Source organism: Rhopilema esculentum, chromosome 21, assembly GCF_057945365.1.
Source record: "Rhopilema esculentum isolate cy_ngs chromosome 21, ASM5794536v1, whole genome shotgun sequence".
NCBI classification, from domain to species: domain Eukaryota; kingdom Metazoa; phylum Cnidaria; class Scyphozoa; order Rhizostomeae; family Rhizostomatidae; genus Rhopilema; species Rhopilema esculentum.
In genome coordinates, this window is record NC_142835.1 from 9,338,963 (window position 1) to 9,355,602 (window position 16,640).

Consider the following 16,640-nt stretch of genomic DNA (forward strand, 5'->3'; position numbering starts at 1 on the left):
TGGCCAAATAAAACTGCATGAGAATGTTTAGAGGAATGAAACAAAATAATTTCTGACTGATTTTCTCGCGTAGAAATTATTCATTAACAACATGTAAAACCTTGATAAATACGACAAATATCAACGAGTTATATAAAACCGGTTGAGCTGCCGGCTTGTAAGTTCAACACCTCATGAAGTAATATGAAAAGCTCTCCTACTCCAAAAAAAGATCACGTGATCGTGTTGCGACAGCCGGGTGTTTGGCAGCGGTTACGAGCTGCGATAAACTCATCGTAACAGACGGTGATCTTTTCGCTACGATATCGTGTAAGCTTTATGCGATGTCGTACTTCGTTTGATATGTGTCCCTTAAAACCACCCTTTCTCAACAACGAGTCAATTGTCTCAACTTTACTCCAACCTGCAACGAAAATAATTGAGATCAGAACTCTTCTCGAACGCTAAGTGTTTAGGCTCTGTTTACATGGCCTTGTGAATAAAGGCATAGTACAATGCCCGCTAAAAGTCTTGGAACACTGATGTCAGCTTTCAAGGTCCAATTCAGCCGTCCCCCTCTCCCCCAGAGATCAATGTTGGTTTACCATAGAAGGGCGAAAAAGATTTGGAAGTTTCTGCTTTTGCGTTAATTGTATGATATTTCTCTAATCCATCAACATTGTTCCAACATTGCTTGGGGGAGGGGGGTTGGGTTGTTCAAGCCTCATTTGCCAAGAAAGTGAGTTAAACATCCTTTACTTGCCAACAAGTTTGAAAACTCAACGAAAAAGTAGCCCTGAATGGCAAAAAACTCGCTGTTTGGAAACCAATTTTTAAGGGGGTCTAACATTATTGCATTTTACAGTAACAGAGGCTCGTGTTCTTATAAACGGTTCTTTTAGAAAGGAGAAAAGTCAAAATAAATAAATGAGAAAAGGAGAAGTCGAAGTTGTAAATTTGGATTACATACACTTATTTTGAAAACCACGACCAAGATTCTATTTGGCGGTTCGTGCCTTGAAAACATAGAATTTTTTCCATGCTTTTAGTCTAGTCTTGTCCACACTGCTAGCTCTTTAGCCTGCGCGCAGTCTTTTTGCTGGACAATCGGGAAATATAAACATTCCTCGTTCAGCAACAGCAACAGCAGCAACAAAAGACTGCGCGCAGGCTACTAGCTATTTAGCACGGGCGCGAGCCAATGTCGGCGCCAGCCACTACGCCCTTTTGCTAGCAAGGAAAGCCAGTTATACCTGAAGGGAACGCCCATAACTAACTGTTGGCCATGTAAAGGCAGTTTGAAAATCATAGGATTTCATCACAAAAAGTACTTTGCCAAAATATTACCCCTCCCTCAACATTTTCTCATCGGATTTAGACGAAATACAAAATTGATCCCGCCGAGAACTGAGGGGGGGGGGGGCGTGTCTCCTCCAGTATCCTACCACAGACTGGAAGACATCGTGATCGAGTGATTTCCGAACACAACGATGGTAGCTGAAGCCAAAAAATCTGCCCGCGTATCGTACTGATGTGCGATTTAACTGCCACGATTGTACTGATATGTCATTTTGTTATGATATTGTAATGTTCGGTGGCTCGATGTGCGCTTTGCAGTGACCCACAATTTCACTAAATTTATTATTAATCTTTGTTACCAGTTTGTTATGTTTTAATGACCAGTATTTATTTTAATGACTTTTACTATTTGTTGCGGAACTTAAGTAGATATTTTAAGTGAAAGAGAGAATAACATTTATTAGAAGTTATCAACATTCATATTCTCAATTCTTTCATGAAAAAGGCCCGGTTATCATATTTTTCTTTTTAAAGCAAAGGGCCCGGGTGGCAATCGCCACTTTGCCACCCGGCCAGACATCCTCTGCTTCCATCAGACCCCATCTCCACTCTTGAAGAGTCATGCTTGTACACCGCTGGCTACAGCAAAGCAATATTAGGGTCGATCGACATCAGTTTATACGGACTTTGACGTAAATCTGAACTCTTTTGACCTTGAATCTTAACAAGAATACCAAATAGTTATATGATAATCAAGCTCAATGAATGAACACATCAACAACTCTCCACCCAGAACCAGGCTGTCCAATCTCAATTTAAAGGTTCCTTCAATATGTCCGAAAGTCTTCTAAATACTAATCAAAATCTCAATACTAAATACTAAACATTAATCAATCTAGTGGCTTACCAGTACCGGTGTCCAATGTTATCAAATTTATAACCTCGGCCAACGCTTGAAAACATAGATACGTCCGTTTTCTAAAGTTTTTAAGTCCGGTTCTCATAAGGAGCATGTTAGATGGTCGGGTAAGGTGGTAAGTTGAATGGAATTGTTTTCAAACAAAACGAACTAAAGTTTCGAAGTTTCAAACTATGGGTAACCACTTGGTTTACGACACAACTCAACTCAAAATATTTTTTTCAACATAAAATTGATTAATTACAATATACCGGTTAACATAATTATACTAAATATACAATATCCAAGTTAATTTGGCTAAAAAACAATGAATGGTCAACCGCAATATTTTATAGAGCAGCAATGAGAATTAAACAATTTTAGGCTGATGGACACATGGAAAGAACTTTGAGCAAGCTATCGAGCCATGTATCCAAATTGACGTGCTTATAATGACGATTTTAAGTTTGAATGATAACAGTAAGATATAATAAGAGTAAAATAAAGTTGAACGAAATAAAAATAAGACTATGTGTAAAAATTCGACCGTAAGTATAGTTGTTAAAAACCGCTTCAGGTGGCAACTCTCCTTGGAACACTTTCTAAAGTTTTGGCTTATTGGCCAAAGGAAGGGTGAAACTTTTCTCGGCGTTGGGAAACATGCCCTTCAAACCAAAGAATATAGTCCCTATCGTATTGAAGGCAATCACGAACAGACTAACATAGTTTATCGTACCGAGATAACACATCTTTATAAAAATTGCCTTAACTCTTCATAATTTGTCACTCTTCTGTAAATGAATGACAAAAATTTTGCTAATACGAAGGCTGTCAATCATTTGTTGTTTTGCCAAAAAGACGTAGGCGATCTGCCCACTCTAACATCAAAAGACAAATTTCATAATGTCGTAACGCGCATTTCCGAACAGAAAGAGCACATTACGAGACCTGCAATTGAAAAATCCGCAATTTTGGCACAGGAATAAGCAGATGTTGGGCTTACTTAACTACTCATAATTGACTGTTCTTCCTTCCATCCTACGTACAAAAACTCTTCGCACATAAAATATTGATTCTCCAATTAGGAAAATTTTTTGCTATTTGTTGCTATCATTAAAGGCCTTGTCTTACCCAAAAATATTTATTCAGTTTGACTGAATTAAAAGATCTTCCAAAGTTCTAATTTTTTCATTAAGTTATAAAGCTTTAAAGTTCTCCTCTCCGAGAAAGAAACGTAAAAAGAAAAAAACGATTTGCTGACACTCCTATAACACAATATTCGGCTCTCGTTCGCCGGAAAATTTTTTGCCAGCTCAAAGATAACATTTAATTTAAAGGGCCATTTAGTCATAACAGACAGCAACCACGGTGCCAAAACTTTAAAAAAAAATCCCGTTACGTTGCAAAAGATCGAAATGAATACCACAAAGGTAAGTCTGACAATTATATTCAATGAGAGGCTGAAACCACGCTTCTTTTCAAGATAGTTCGTACGCCAAAATCTATTCAGAGTGGTACTGTGCGTTATTGATGCGCAACTCAAAGTGCTCCGCATGATGTGTTGTTTGTAACTTGTAAGGATCGATAACAGGAGAAAGGGAAGGTTTTAGACGTTTGTAACGTTTAAATCGATGAGCAAAGCGGCTAGAAGTTGGCGGACACAGAAGACGGATTTGACTCTAGGCCTATCTTCTTTCATCGGTTTGTTCTTGTTGCTACATGTCCATGTAGTGGCTAGTTTTATGGAGTGTTGCAAGGAAAATTGGAAGTCTTTGAACATGTAAACTGTTTCTTCTAGGTTCTGGCTATGTAAGATAGTTTGATAGATCGGTTTTAAGGCTGTCCAAGAGCCATCCCAGCAGGATTTAGATGTCGAGCTTCTACTGACCTTTATTTTAATTAGATGTTTTCGAAGTTATTATCAATGGCGTAGAGCCAGCGGGCTGAGACCCACTTTGCCTGAGCCAAAATTACCTATTTTCTATGTAGATCCCCCTTGTTTTTTAAAGCAGGGTATGTATATTTTGATAATTTTTTTTTAATATTTTCAGTTCGAAAGTTTGGATCTGCTTTTTTTACTGAAAATCAAAAGAATCCTTATTTGTTGCTCAGCGCATTTACAAGATAACAACTCCAATTCCTCTGTACGTGCCAACGAAAGTCCTTGGCAAGGCAAGCATGGGGTGTGGTTGAGGCAGTAGCAGTTCAAATCAACAAAATAGCAAGAGTGAACAAAATAAAAAAGATCATCACGACAACAAAAGCATTCTGAGCTGAAGTAAATACAGCTCTCGAATACATGGAGCTGGATATCGCTGTTTGCTTGTCACAGAAACGAACAAAGAAAACATCAACACTTACTGGAGAGCAATGCCACGATAAAAGAGTTTCTGGGGAACTTGACGAGTATAGAATAACTAGAATAACTTCAATGTTATAATAGACTGCAGTGTATAAAGATAAGGTTCCTTAGCATAAGTAGTTATACCGAGATTCTCCATACTTCGATCAAAGATGATTAATTGAGCTTAGGAAGCAAGGGATCCCTGAACAGGCGCTGCAACCTCCTTCGAGACGGGGTGAAGAAAGATTTTTTACGGAGACAACTGGAGAGCTTCATGGAAGCCTTCTTAACATTCGCTTATTCCACGTCTGAAGAATTCGAAATTTCAGAACAGAAAAGGATGAAAACAAGACGACCTTGTGCATGCAGCGAGATAAGGGGACCAGTTCTCAAAGATCAATTCTCAGGCACTGGCCTAGAACTATTTATGAATGAAGACAACAGAAAAGCACGGAAGCCAACTGGAAGAGGCTGGATAAAGAATTAAAAAGGTACCTTTATTGTTGTTTTTACAAAGCATACAACTTTCTTTCGTCAATTGTGCACCAGGATGTTTGCTAGAGATTTTTGAAGATCTTGAAAAACAGAGTAAGGAAAAACAATACATGGTCGACAGTGCTTTACTGGCTGATGCAATGTCAATAAGCAAATCATTTATGATTGGATGAAAGGAAAATATGGTGGTTTTGTCGACTATGGAAAACCTGTTCCGCAAAACACTGAAAACCCTACAACTGAGGCTTTAGTTTTCATGTTAACTGGAGTAAATTTAAATTTCCAGCTGTAACTTTCTCACAGATAAATTAGATGCTGAATCACAAGCCTCCACGATCCAAAAATGTCTTCTTTTGCTGCTGATCATGGTTTAACAATTTGATCAGCAACTTGTGAGGGAACTGCAACAAATTTAAAGAGCAATGTGCTTCCAAGGCAGAAGAGCAATGTGAAAACGCATTCAAATGAAATATCATCAGTTTGGGGACCAAAAACATTAAAACACAAAGTAACCTTCGTTGAAAAATTCTTGATTCAAGTGGTCATGGTGTGCAACTGGGAAAGCCACATTCAAACCAAAAGACTTCGCCTTTCTGGCTCTACTTTTCCATACGCAAGGAGGTTTCTGTTGACCTTCTAGTTTATCTTGTACCTTATTGGTTACATCTAATCATTTGGAGTGGTACCGTGACCCGTACACTGTAACGGCCCTGCTGATTCTCCCTCGAGTATTTTTGCTTTAACAGTTTTCCTCGCCATATCCCGTGTTGGAATGGTAAACGACCCGCTATAGTGGGTTATTTCGTTCCAGCGTGATCACTGCAGTTTCATGTAATACCGGCCTCCGTTGTTGACATCTTGCTATTGATGGAAACTGTTTTGTTTCATGTGACTAATGCCAGGTCAACCAATAAAATTGAGGCCCGAAAATCATGACACAGCGGATTTGGGTAAGTTTGGGTATACTCTCGCCTTTTATAATGACTCAATGTCTTTAATATTTACATCCAAACGACACAGAACTGCAACTACTACAATTTGCAACTGGTATCTTCGCTGATGTAAGGATTTCTGGCTTAACAAATAAAGACCTGGCCATCCAAAATAAACTGCCACGTAAAATTCACCTAGCAATGTCACCGAACGGAACATTTCGTTCTATGCAATTCTATTCAATTCTATACAAACAACATATTTATATTGCTATAAGATATCAATGAAAAGACATTGCAAGTTATAGCTAGAGAGGTCCTTTAATCTTGGTTTTCATATACATACAGTGGAATCCCATATAACGAACTCTGAAGGGAACCAGAAAATAGTTCGTTATATCGGGAGTTCGTTAAACCGGGAGAAACGTTGTTCATGTCTTTTCGCAGTACATGCCTAAAAGTACCTTTGATGGGCTTGTTTAGGCTATCTCCAACTTCTGTGTACATTTCATTCCAAGCTGAATTCAAATATTTCTAATAGTTAGTCATCGAAAATGAAGATCCTTATTTCCTCTTATTATTTGGGACCAAAAAATTGGCAAAGCTGGTATCACTTCACTTCTAGTTGGCAGCTGGATGATTCTTCGATTACTTCACATTCTTATTTGTATATTTCTTTTCAAATTCTATCTGGATCTCCCAATAAAATTTTATCGCTGCTCATTGCCAATGTCTCATATGTAAGAAGGTATTTGTTGGTGTCAATGTACTTATTCGCAGTAATTTTTGACGTGATCAAACTTTCATCTCATGCTCTACCATCAGCATGTTTTGTCGATGACAATAAGGTTTTCCCCAAAAAGAAAGTGATAAATGAGCACCGAAAATAATTAGGTATAATAAACAGATGAAAAATTTATGAAAAGTTCGTAATATCGAGGGTAATTATGATAAAGGGACCAAAAATTTGGTTCGTAACATCGAGAATTCGTTATATCCGGGGTTCTTGATACCGAGAGAATTTTTAAGGAGTTTGTTAGGCAGAATCCAAGGGACTAGACATTTACTTCATTAAATCCGGGGTTCGTTATATTGGGATTCCACTGTGTTTGGAAGTAAACGCAATTCTGGTTATATCGCAAGCTTCCTTGATTTCAAAGTATGGCCTTTCCTTGATTACATCAGGTAACAGCTTTTTCGAAGTAAAGCAATAACCTTGATAAAGAAAACAAAATGAAGATTTTGAAATTAGAATTGTTTAATCAGTGCTTTTGATGCTGAATTTTTAGCAGGTAGATACATATTACCTGTAGCATGCAGTATGAGCCTGCAGTAACCAGTTTCGAATGGCATTAGAAGAATCGTTAATACTTTAGTGTCTAACAAGGAACCATTTCTTAGTAAGGATCCTTTGTGGTATAATTAACAGAACACAAAATACCGTAATCAGTCTTATCTTGACTCCCAGTGTCACAACATACCAATTTATACGCAGAAAACCTTATACACAGCATGGAACTTGACTGACCTGCCCAAGAATGTCTGATAAATACAAAAAAAATTCTTACCTTGTTCTTTGGCAACTTCTGGAAGATATGTTGCAGTCTTTCTGTGTCCTTTATCGTTATAAAACTCTATTCTGATACCATTCACACCAATCTAAATTCAGATTAGAATTATTTCTTCAAACTGCTGTAATCTTTTTTACAGGCAAAGTATAAAGTTTCACAATTTAGCTAATTGTTTGGGAAAGGCTCTTCAGAAACAAATCTAGCTTTAACTACAGTCGCTTTGTGATTTAAGTGTCTAAGCCAGGATTGAATTAATCCTGCCTATACAAGAATGGTTTTTTAATGCAACTTATCGTTTCTGTACTTGAGACGATCAATGAGACCCTTCAACTAAGAATCTGCAGTAATCTTCATTAGAGGTTCTACATCCCGTCAACATTATGTCTCTATTTGTGTAATGGGTGATCTTTCTTGACAGTCCAGTATCGTTAGTTAAAACTTTACGTTAGTTTAAACATTGTTTTTAGACCTTTATTTGTTCTTCTCATTTTTCAAACCGGCAGCCTATCGGTATATGAACAGCGCTAAAATATTGCGATTTAGAATGAAATTCTTATTGGATTTATGAGATTCTTCAACTAAGTATCTTATATAACCAGGTAATATTAGGTAGATAATTGAGAAATTTTAGATATTGTTTCACCATATACCGTATTCTCTTCTAGATTCCCACCCTCTCTAATAAACCTGCTTTTTGTATACTTTGAGAAATTAATCCCGCCTCTCCGATAGTCCCGCATGCGGGCTTGATAAAAGAAAGAACCAATGCATTGCAAATGTTCTTGGAGTTTTTGAATGATTCTGGAACATTCATCGTAGCGTCTTGTCGCTTTCATTTGATGACACTAACAGTGAATAATGTTTCAGCTAATCAGCATCAACTTTCTAACCAACTTCCGTCAATGTTCTTCGCAATTTACATGCAAAGTTTCCGTGCCAAAACACAGGAGAACATGTTGAAAATGTAAGCCTGCTTTCCAAACGCGCGTTGAAAAATTAATCCCGCCTTACTAATAATCCCAAATTTAATTACCGTAATGCCTCGAATTAGCGCCCGGGCGCTTATTTACTTTTTGAGGCTCCAGGGTGGGTGCTTGTTCGAGGGAGGCGCTTAATCGAGGGGGGAGCGCTTGTTAAAAAAAATAGATTTGGAAATGACTAAAAAAATGAATGTGTTTTCAATTGAAGCATGTTATTATGATGGAAAGGCAAAAAATGAGAATGAAAACTAAAACAAACTGTGTTGGTCATTCAATCTTTCTTGGTGAATTGCCTTCCAATTATGTTGTTTTCGAAAATTCGAATAAGCGCCCGTTTCTGAAGGTTGAAGGATGGGCGCTTATTGGAGGGGTGGGCGCTTATTCAATAATTTCACCTCTATGATGGGCGCTTATTCGAAGGGGGCGCTTATTCGAGGGGGGCGCTTGTTCGAGGGGGGTGCTTGTTCGAGGAGGGCGCTTGTTTGAGGCATTACGGTAGGTGATTTAATCAATAAACGCGCAGCGGGGATACAAGAGAGAATACGGTATTTGTACTGCAGAACAGCATGGAACATGAAAATTATGAGTGACAATTTTACTGAAATGATGTGACTTATAATTTGCATACCTCCCAGTCTAGGCAATGCTTAGCTTCTTCAAAGTTGGTTAATAATGAAACAGAGCAATGAAGTTTCGGAATCTCGTCTGCTGTCACTGCATTAAACCGGCTATCTTTAAAAGCACTAATGGAATGAAGAGAGTTGAATCTATATTAAATAGTTGCTGATTGCAAAAATATGAAGCACGCAAGATAAATTGCATGCGCAATTGAAAATGATAAATCGATGAAAACGAGTATTAACAGACAAAATATTATCAAACAACTTAATATGTTAAAGGCATTGAGTCATGATAAAATGGATTGGGTATACCCAAAATGCCAAAATCCGCTGAGTCACGATTTCCATGACTGCGATGCTATTGGTTGACCTTAAACTGGTCACATGAACTCACCTCGTACTGATTAACAAAACAGTTTCCATCAATAGCAAGTTGTCAACAACGGATGCCAATATCACATGAAACAGCAGCGATCACGCCGAAACCAAATTACCCCCTATAGGGAAGGCCTATATACCATGACTCAATGCCTTTAAGACCAAAGATAATAACGTGAGATCGTTAAGGTTATAAATTTGATCAGTAAAGCCCCGTTAAAACGCTTTCACATTTCACTGAACATCGCTCAACATTTGTAGGGTGCAAATGTTGAGAGTTTTAACACCCTGTTCAGTGATGTTGAGTGGTGTTGAGCGGTGTTCAGCGATGTTGAGTTTAGTTTGAACAGATTCAAAAATGTTCAGCGGGTCGACTCAACATTTTTATTGTCAAAGGTGCTGTTGGGAGATGTCGAGAGCATTTTAACACTCCAAACAACAATGTTCAGTCGGCGCAAGCTCACTAGACTTGGATATTGCGCGCGAAAGAAAGAAATTGTCTTCAACGCGTCAAGAACTCAGATCCGACCAAGAGGCTGAGAGAACTTGAATTTTATAAATCGTAATGGCAAACCATGACGAACGCTTAGAAACAGTTGGCAGTGGAAACAAATCGGATGAGATAGCAATTCAAAGGAAGTTGCAAGACCAAGATCCTGACCTTACGAATGACTAAACATCACCGTACAAATGTTAATCGATGTTTAGTGCAATGTTGAGAGCGTTTCAACGGGGCTCAAGTCGCTGTTTATACAGTTAAAGGCTTTGAGTCATGGTAAATAGGCCTTCTCTTTAGGGGGTCATTTGGTTTCAGCGTGATCGCTGCATTTAACGTCATATCGACATCCGTTGTTGACATCTTGCTATTCACAAAAGCCGTTTCGTAAATCAGTACGAGGTGAGTTCACGTGACAAATTACAGGTCAACTAATAGGCACAAAAATCTTGACTCAGCGGATTTGGGTACGTTTGGGTATATACCCTCGCCGGGCCGTCAGGAGGGGGGGCGTGGGGGCGTCACACCCCCCTGGAAAAAATATTGTCGGCAAATCTGGTCTACCGTCGGCAAATCTGGTCTACCGTCGGCAAATCTGGTCTACCGTCGGCAAATCTGGTCTACCGTCGGCAAATCTGGTCTACCGTCGGCAAATCCTGTGATATGCCGGCGAATATTGCCATTCGTGAGCAAACATTGCAACCTGAAGTGGCAATAACAATGTCATGTCATATCCAGCGTCTGTGTTTTTTCTTGAATGGGGTTTCCTTGTTCACAAGCAAATATTTAAATTGATTGCATGAGAGGACTGCAAGAAATATTCTGAAATGCATTTTAAGACAATCTAAAAGGCGAGGTCGTAAAGAATTTCTGCTCGCTCCACTCGCAGGGGGCCTCGTCTTTCCGTTTTGCTGCAAGGCCTACGAAGCCTCTCGGCGGTCCAGTCATTAAGATCAACGTGCTGAACTATTTGAATTAATGAGGGTATCTCATTGCTCAAAACTTGACTTCTAGGATAAAATCAAAAAAAGTACCCTCAGTTATTCGAAAATCGAAGCGATGATTGACTAACGAGAACATACTCTTTGATAAACAAAATCAATTGCGTCAAAATGCCACACCCAGAAAATGATATATCTTAGACCACACCCTATTTTGTCAGCAAATTGATGACTGGCACCCCTCCCCCAAGTGAAAGTGCTTAGCGACAGCCCTGGCCCTCGCCTTAAGTTAATCATTGATGTGTTTTTCTCTGGTACAATCAGAATCACTTTCTTTGCTACCTTCTTTGGTGCTTTACTTTTGCTCATTCTGCTCACACTGCTAAAAGTTTCTTTGCTTTCACAACTTTCTTTCTCCCTCCTGATTTTCAATATATGACTGAATCATTTTCACTCTCAATTCCGCAGTAATAAATTGAAAAAGGAATCATCAACTTTATCAGTGAGTGTATGGTGCTTCCTTGACAACTGTTTGCTTGAGAGAATATCGTTGATGATTATGCCGAATGTTCTTTAAAACCTTTCTAATATAATCCTTGCTTGAAAATGATGAGACTTAATGCTTGAAAAAGGTTTAGATATTCATCACAATGGTGAATCATTGATTGATTTCCAGAAGTCTCCAGACACGCACATGTTCATTTTCTCATAGTAGCTGAATACAAAATTTATGAATCTTTCCAGTCTCTGACAGCCTTGTCAAACTCAAGCTCAAACTTATCAAAGTTCAGTGTATCTTCCTGGAAAATGGATTTACCTCAACACTGACAGTTTCATATTGGTTAGCAAAATAATTTACGAAGGCTCTTGGCTAATTCCTATTCAATTGTCTATTAAAAATATAGATGTTTGACGTGCAGAATCTATCTACTTTTTCACACTCCTTAATAATGAATGCTGCTTTCACTGCTGATTCTTCTCACTGGTTTAGGCAATGAATTGTTAATAGGGAAGGTCAATCTTTCTTTCTGTTAAAACACCATTGTATTTCCTCTTAAATATATACTAGCTCAATCAGATGTTCAACTCACGGACTTGTATTTATCTTTCTTTTGTAGTAAACAAACTTGGAGGTTGAAATACAGTTTATTTCTTTGAAATATGAAATCAGCATCTTAAAAAATAAATCCTTACATCTCTTATAGCTTTGTCGCCATGTAATTTGGTATTCAACCTCTCCCTGGAAGCTATGCTCCATGATTGTAGCAAATGAATTCATGACTGATTCTCCTATTTTTCAATCAATTTTTGCACTATTTTTCTCTGAACATTTGATCAGAACAATTAAATCTTTATAGGGCATTGTTGGTTGCATTAACATTTCATAAATCACTTTCATTAACTTTCTGTATCATCCTTTGTTGCCTTTGCAAACATGGATACAACAGTTGGTTGAATTCCACCCAATTCTGAATGTCTAGCTACTGTTGCATTTTGAAGCCTTGTATTTTCTGCCTTAGACTTTTCAATTTCTTATGTGATTTATTAACCTTATCTTCGAAATGGATCCTTAAATTGCATTTTTGCCTGAATAGCTTTCTTTATTGACCTTTTACAGAACAAACATGAAAAAGCATCCTTGTTTCTTGCACAGATCATTTGTCATCCTTTTCTCAATTCTCATACCAAATATTCAATTTTTTCCTCCATCTTTTAAATGAATTCAGTACAAGTTTGTTCTTTGACATAAGGCCATTTCTTTAAAACTTCTGTGCACAACATAATATCTGCTTTTTGATGTGATTTTGAAAACTCTTGACCAATTTGCTGTTGTTGCATATTTATTTTCCATCCATTACAAATAGCTAAGTCAAATGTACAAGTAAACAAATTTAAATTTTTTGAACTATGATATTCAGGTTGTGGCATCAAAGATAATGGGGTGAGGATTACAAGGTTTCCCAATTTGTCTACAGCCCCCTCATCACAAAATGTGTTTCGACATCCCTATTTCATTGGACTATCTATATGCTTTTTGTCTCTCTGTAAGCAGTTATTATAAACATGAGCTCAGAATTTATGCTCACCTAGAAATTGTATACTCTCTAAGTCCCTGGTGTAGATTCAATGCTGTAAAAGTTCCTATGCATCCTCTGAGCTTCTTGTCCCTTCCAATTTTCCATGTTACAAATAAGGGGCTGAAAGGAAAAGAAAAAATCAAATAGCTTTATTTGGGGAAGTAGGAGCACTGCTATCTAGATTATAACAAACTATATATATATCCTGCTGGCATTAGTCAAAACATTTGGAGCTTGCAGTAATATTTGCAAACAATCTTTTTGTGGTACAGAATTTAAAAATGGCAAACATTTTAGAAGATATATACTTGGGGTTTTTTGTCTGACACTCTTCAGAGCATAAAACATTTTATAATCTGAAGAGTGTCAGACAAAAAACCCCAAGTATATATCTTCCGAAATTGTTGCTTTTTCAAAGCAGTAATATTTGTGACTTTCACTAGCTTGGCAATATTGCAATATGTAATCACACACAGTTAATAGAGAATCAAGATGTGTTTTGATCATATCAGCGGATTCTTCAAAGGACCAAGAAGAAAGGTTTGCATAAAGATGAATAGAAAGGTTACAAAATGTCCATTGAACTGGACAGAAAAGTGTATACAGGACAAGATCTACCTGCCAATTCCAAGACATTTAATGATTCAAACCACTGACACAATTATTCTTGCACAATAATGCTCTATCGTTTGACATGCCAAAATGCACTGTGAAGCCCCAAAAGGGCAATTAATCTATAATTTTTATGCCTCATTTCATCAATTTTTCTTATAGTGAAATACTATCTGTGTTACAAAATTATATTTTTCAAAATGCAAAAACTGCCAAGCTGGCCAGTTTAAAATAACGCAAGCAGCCATATCAAAACAAGCTTGTAACAGCTAGTTTTTATTTTTATTTTTGTACCTTCCACCAAACAATAATTGTACATTGAAATCTGCACCTTTGAATATCATCAATGAGCTTTCTTAAAGGACTCAATTTGAGTACAAGAAGAAGAAGTGCCACAGGCAAGCGATTTTCTGGTGAATGATGTCCATTCTAAATCTCTCTATTAAAACAGACAAAGTTTGGTGTGCATAAATGGAAAAAAGATAAAACCAAAAAATTATTATAAGTAGTAAGAAGTAACTAATTGAAAATCAAATACAGTGTTATTGAAAATGTTAAGCATATCAACCAATTGCATTTGTGTGTATGCCAGGATACCACAAACCACACAGAGTCTACATTAATGTAAACATACTAAAAACCACAAAGCATCTTGAGTTGGGAGACCTATGAAGATTATCCTAAATCTTCTTGCTATGATTTCTATTTTATAAATTTTCTCCACAAAGAAAAGCAGAACATCCAACCAGAATGCTGCTGTAATTCATTTCAAAAGGCCCTTCCAGCAAAAAATTGCATCCATTTCAATTGACAAGGTTGTCTAGCCACATTCATTGTGGAAAATTTTCCACAAAACTTTTATTACATAGAAAGTTGCAAAAAGTTTCAGCTGGGAAGCTCCAGCTTATGAATTGCCAAAAACATCAGGACATGCTCTTTGATATCAAATTTAAATCACTGTGCCACCAAGTTAAAATTCTTATCCTCTGACACTCTTCAGAGAAAAAAACATAGATCAGTTTTCAATCTATGTTCTGATGGTTTCTACTCTGAAGAGTGCCAGACAAAAAAAATTATAATTGTATGTTTGTTTTTTCAAAGTTTTAAATCTGAAAACTAAAGGCCCTGTCATTGAAGTTCTGTCATTGAAAAAAATTTAACAAATGACTTGATAATAAAAATAAATGTACACTCTTACATAATAGGTAGTTTTGGTTAGACTAAATGTTCTTACTTTTTGGATATTTTGAGGCTTGGGTGATCTTAATGTTCTTTGTAATCAAAAATCATTTTTTTAAACAATTTAATATATAAATTGCTTCTAGGATCACCTGGCAACAGCTTTGCATGACATTCTTCTATTTTGTTAACAAATCTTTCATATGTGGCATATGCATGACAACAAACATATTAAACCCCGAACTACCTACTGTATGTAGTTTTCCTTTTTTGTAAAAAGATAACTGTTATTTTTGGTTTATGTATTAAATATAAATGTAGTAGTTAATTATTGCTTTGAATGAAATGTTTGTGTTTGAGCATATTTTTGTTGTTTGTATTATAACTGAGCCTCTGTGTTTTTATAAAGCGTGTTCTTATAAAAATAAAATAGGGGTAATCAAATTATATTATTTAAACTCTAGATAATGCATACAATTGCAACTGAAAGTATGTCTTCAATTTAGAAAACACTATTCCTCTCAAAGCTTGTAGAAAATAAATGCAATGAAAATTACTGGCATTGTCAGAGCAAGCAAAATTGTTCATGAATAGAAACATGTGCAACTAAAAACTACATGAGTCAATAAAAACATAGAAGATTAGCAGCATTGGGATTCAAAACAATGCAACCACCATGAAACCAGGGCAACCATTATTATGGACACAACCAATGAAGCAGCAGCTGAGAGGAAACCCCTAAATCATTGTTGTTCTATTCACAGGGAAAATCCAACCTGTTCAAAGTATGTGCTTCATATGCAAATTTTGACAACAAACAGGCACTATACATCACAAATAATCGAAAATTTCTGTCTCAAAACTAAGACAGATCTAAAATATTTCAGCCAGGTAAGAAAGATACAGGATAATGGCTTTTGAACAACTAGAAAGCATGGGAGTGGTTTGGCTTAGGGATATTATAGGAGTGATAATTTAAATAATGAGCGGTTTTCACCACAACACAAGATAATTGACAAGAAACATACAATTAAGTTCGTTTTGTTTTTCAATGGATATCCAAACAGAACTGGAAAAATTAGCAGATTCTGTTGACTGACAATAGAACGGCAAATACATCATTAAATAAGACGAAATATAAATAGTAAGAGAATAGGAAGGAAGCTTCGGTTGTCTCTAGAAACTACCTCCAAAAATGAAGGCAAAATGTTCAAATTAAGCAGCTCCAATAAAGCCGAAAAAGGCAAATGAAAAAGGACTTAAGAACGTAAATAAGAATGAGCAGAAAGATGTCGCTTGGAAGAGAGACTCTGGCGTATCGGAGCGGAGCTTGGAAAGAATATTGACAAACATACTTACTATGGATCGTTCGTAAAACTAGGCACCCTTGGTGGTTCCAGACGATATATATGGCTAAAGAGAACTTCAAAACAAAAGAACGGCATTTCTTTCACAATGACAGGGCCTTTAGTTTCTCCATCATGGCACGCAGAGGATGGTGTCTGCCAAGATGTTTGATTCGCAGGGGGCCTCAAAGGTCGAAGCACGCTAGAACTAGTGCTCGTACACCGTTTGTCTTTTCGTTTAGCCACCATATTCTCAGTACAATTCATACAGTTCATAATTAACTACCTATCTAATTTATATACGGCCTTAATAAAAGGAGATTCTGGCTTCCGTCGTCCGCCTTTTCCTCGCTACTTAGTTGCCATTACCTCTCCCTTGTACTGGAAATAATTTCTGTAAATAACGCATGCGCATTTGCATCGAGCCCGCTGACCTTTCACAACCACTGATCAGTGTTCACAACAGAATTTTTGCAGAAATATTTTGATGAA

At 37.0% G+C, this 16,640-nt stretch overlaps 1 protein-coding gene across 1 annotated transcript; it reads right to left on the reverse strand.

Annotated features, from left to right (window-relative positions):
• Window positions 1-46: 46 nt before the first annotated feature.
• Window positions 47-16,424, reverse strand: LOC135684502 (AMMECR1-like protein). Its single transcript, XM_065200084.2, has 5 exons — window positions 16,162-16,424; window positions 13,021-13,131; window positions 9,127-9,241; window positions 7,516-7,606; window positions 47-403 (listed from the first exon to the last, which is right to left on the reverse strand). Exons 1-5 carry the CDS (start codon window positions 16,422-16,424, stop codon window positions 213-215), a joined length of 771 nt encoding a protein of 256 aa, XP_065056156.1. The 3' UTR covers window positions 47-212.
• Between the last annotated feature and the right edge of the window lie 216 nt (window positions 16,425-16,640).

What these genes read in the sequence shown, in the direction of transcription:
- LOC135684502 (XM_065200084.2), bottom strand. Translation starts at nt 16,424, where the DNA reads ATGAACTGTATGAATTGTACTGAGAATATGGTGGCTAAACGAAAAGAC. An exon ending in AGTTTTACGAACGATCCATA is followed by an intron (nt 13,132 to 16,161) that starts GTAAGTATGTTT and finishes TTTTCCTTTCAG; the next exon opens with CCCCTTATTTGTAACATGGA. An exon ending in AGAAGTTGCCAAAGAACAAG is followed by an intron (nt 404 to 7,515) that starts GTAAGAATTTTT and finishes TTTTCGTTGCAG; the next exon opens with GTTGGAGTAAAGTTGAGACA.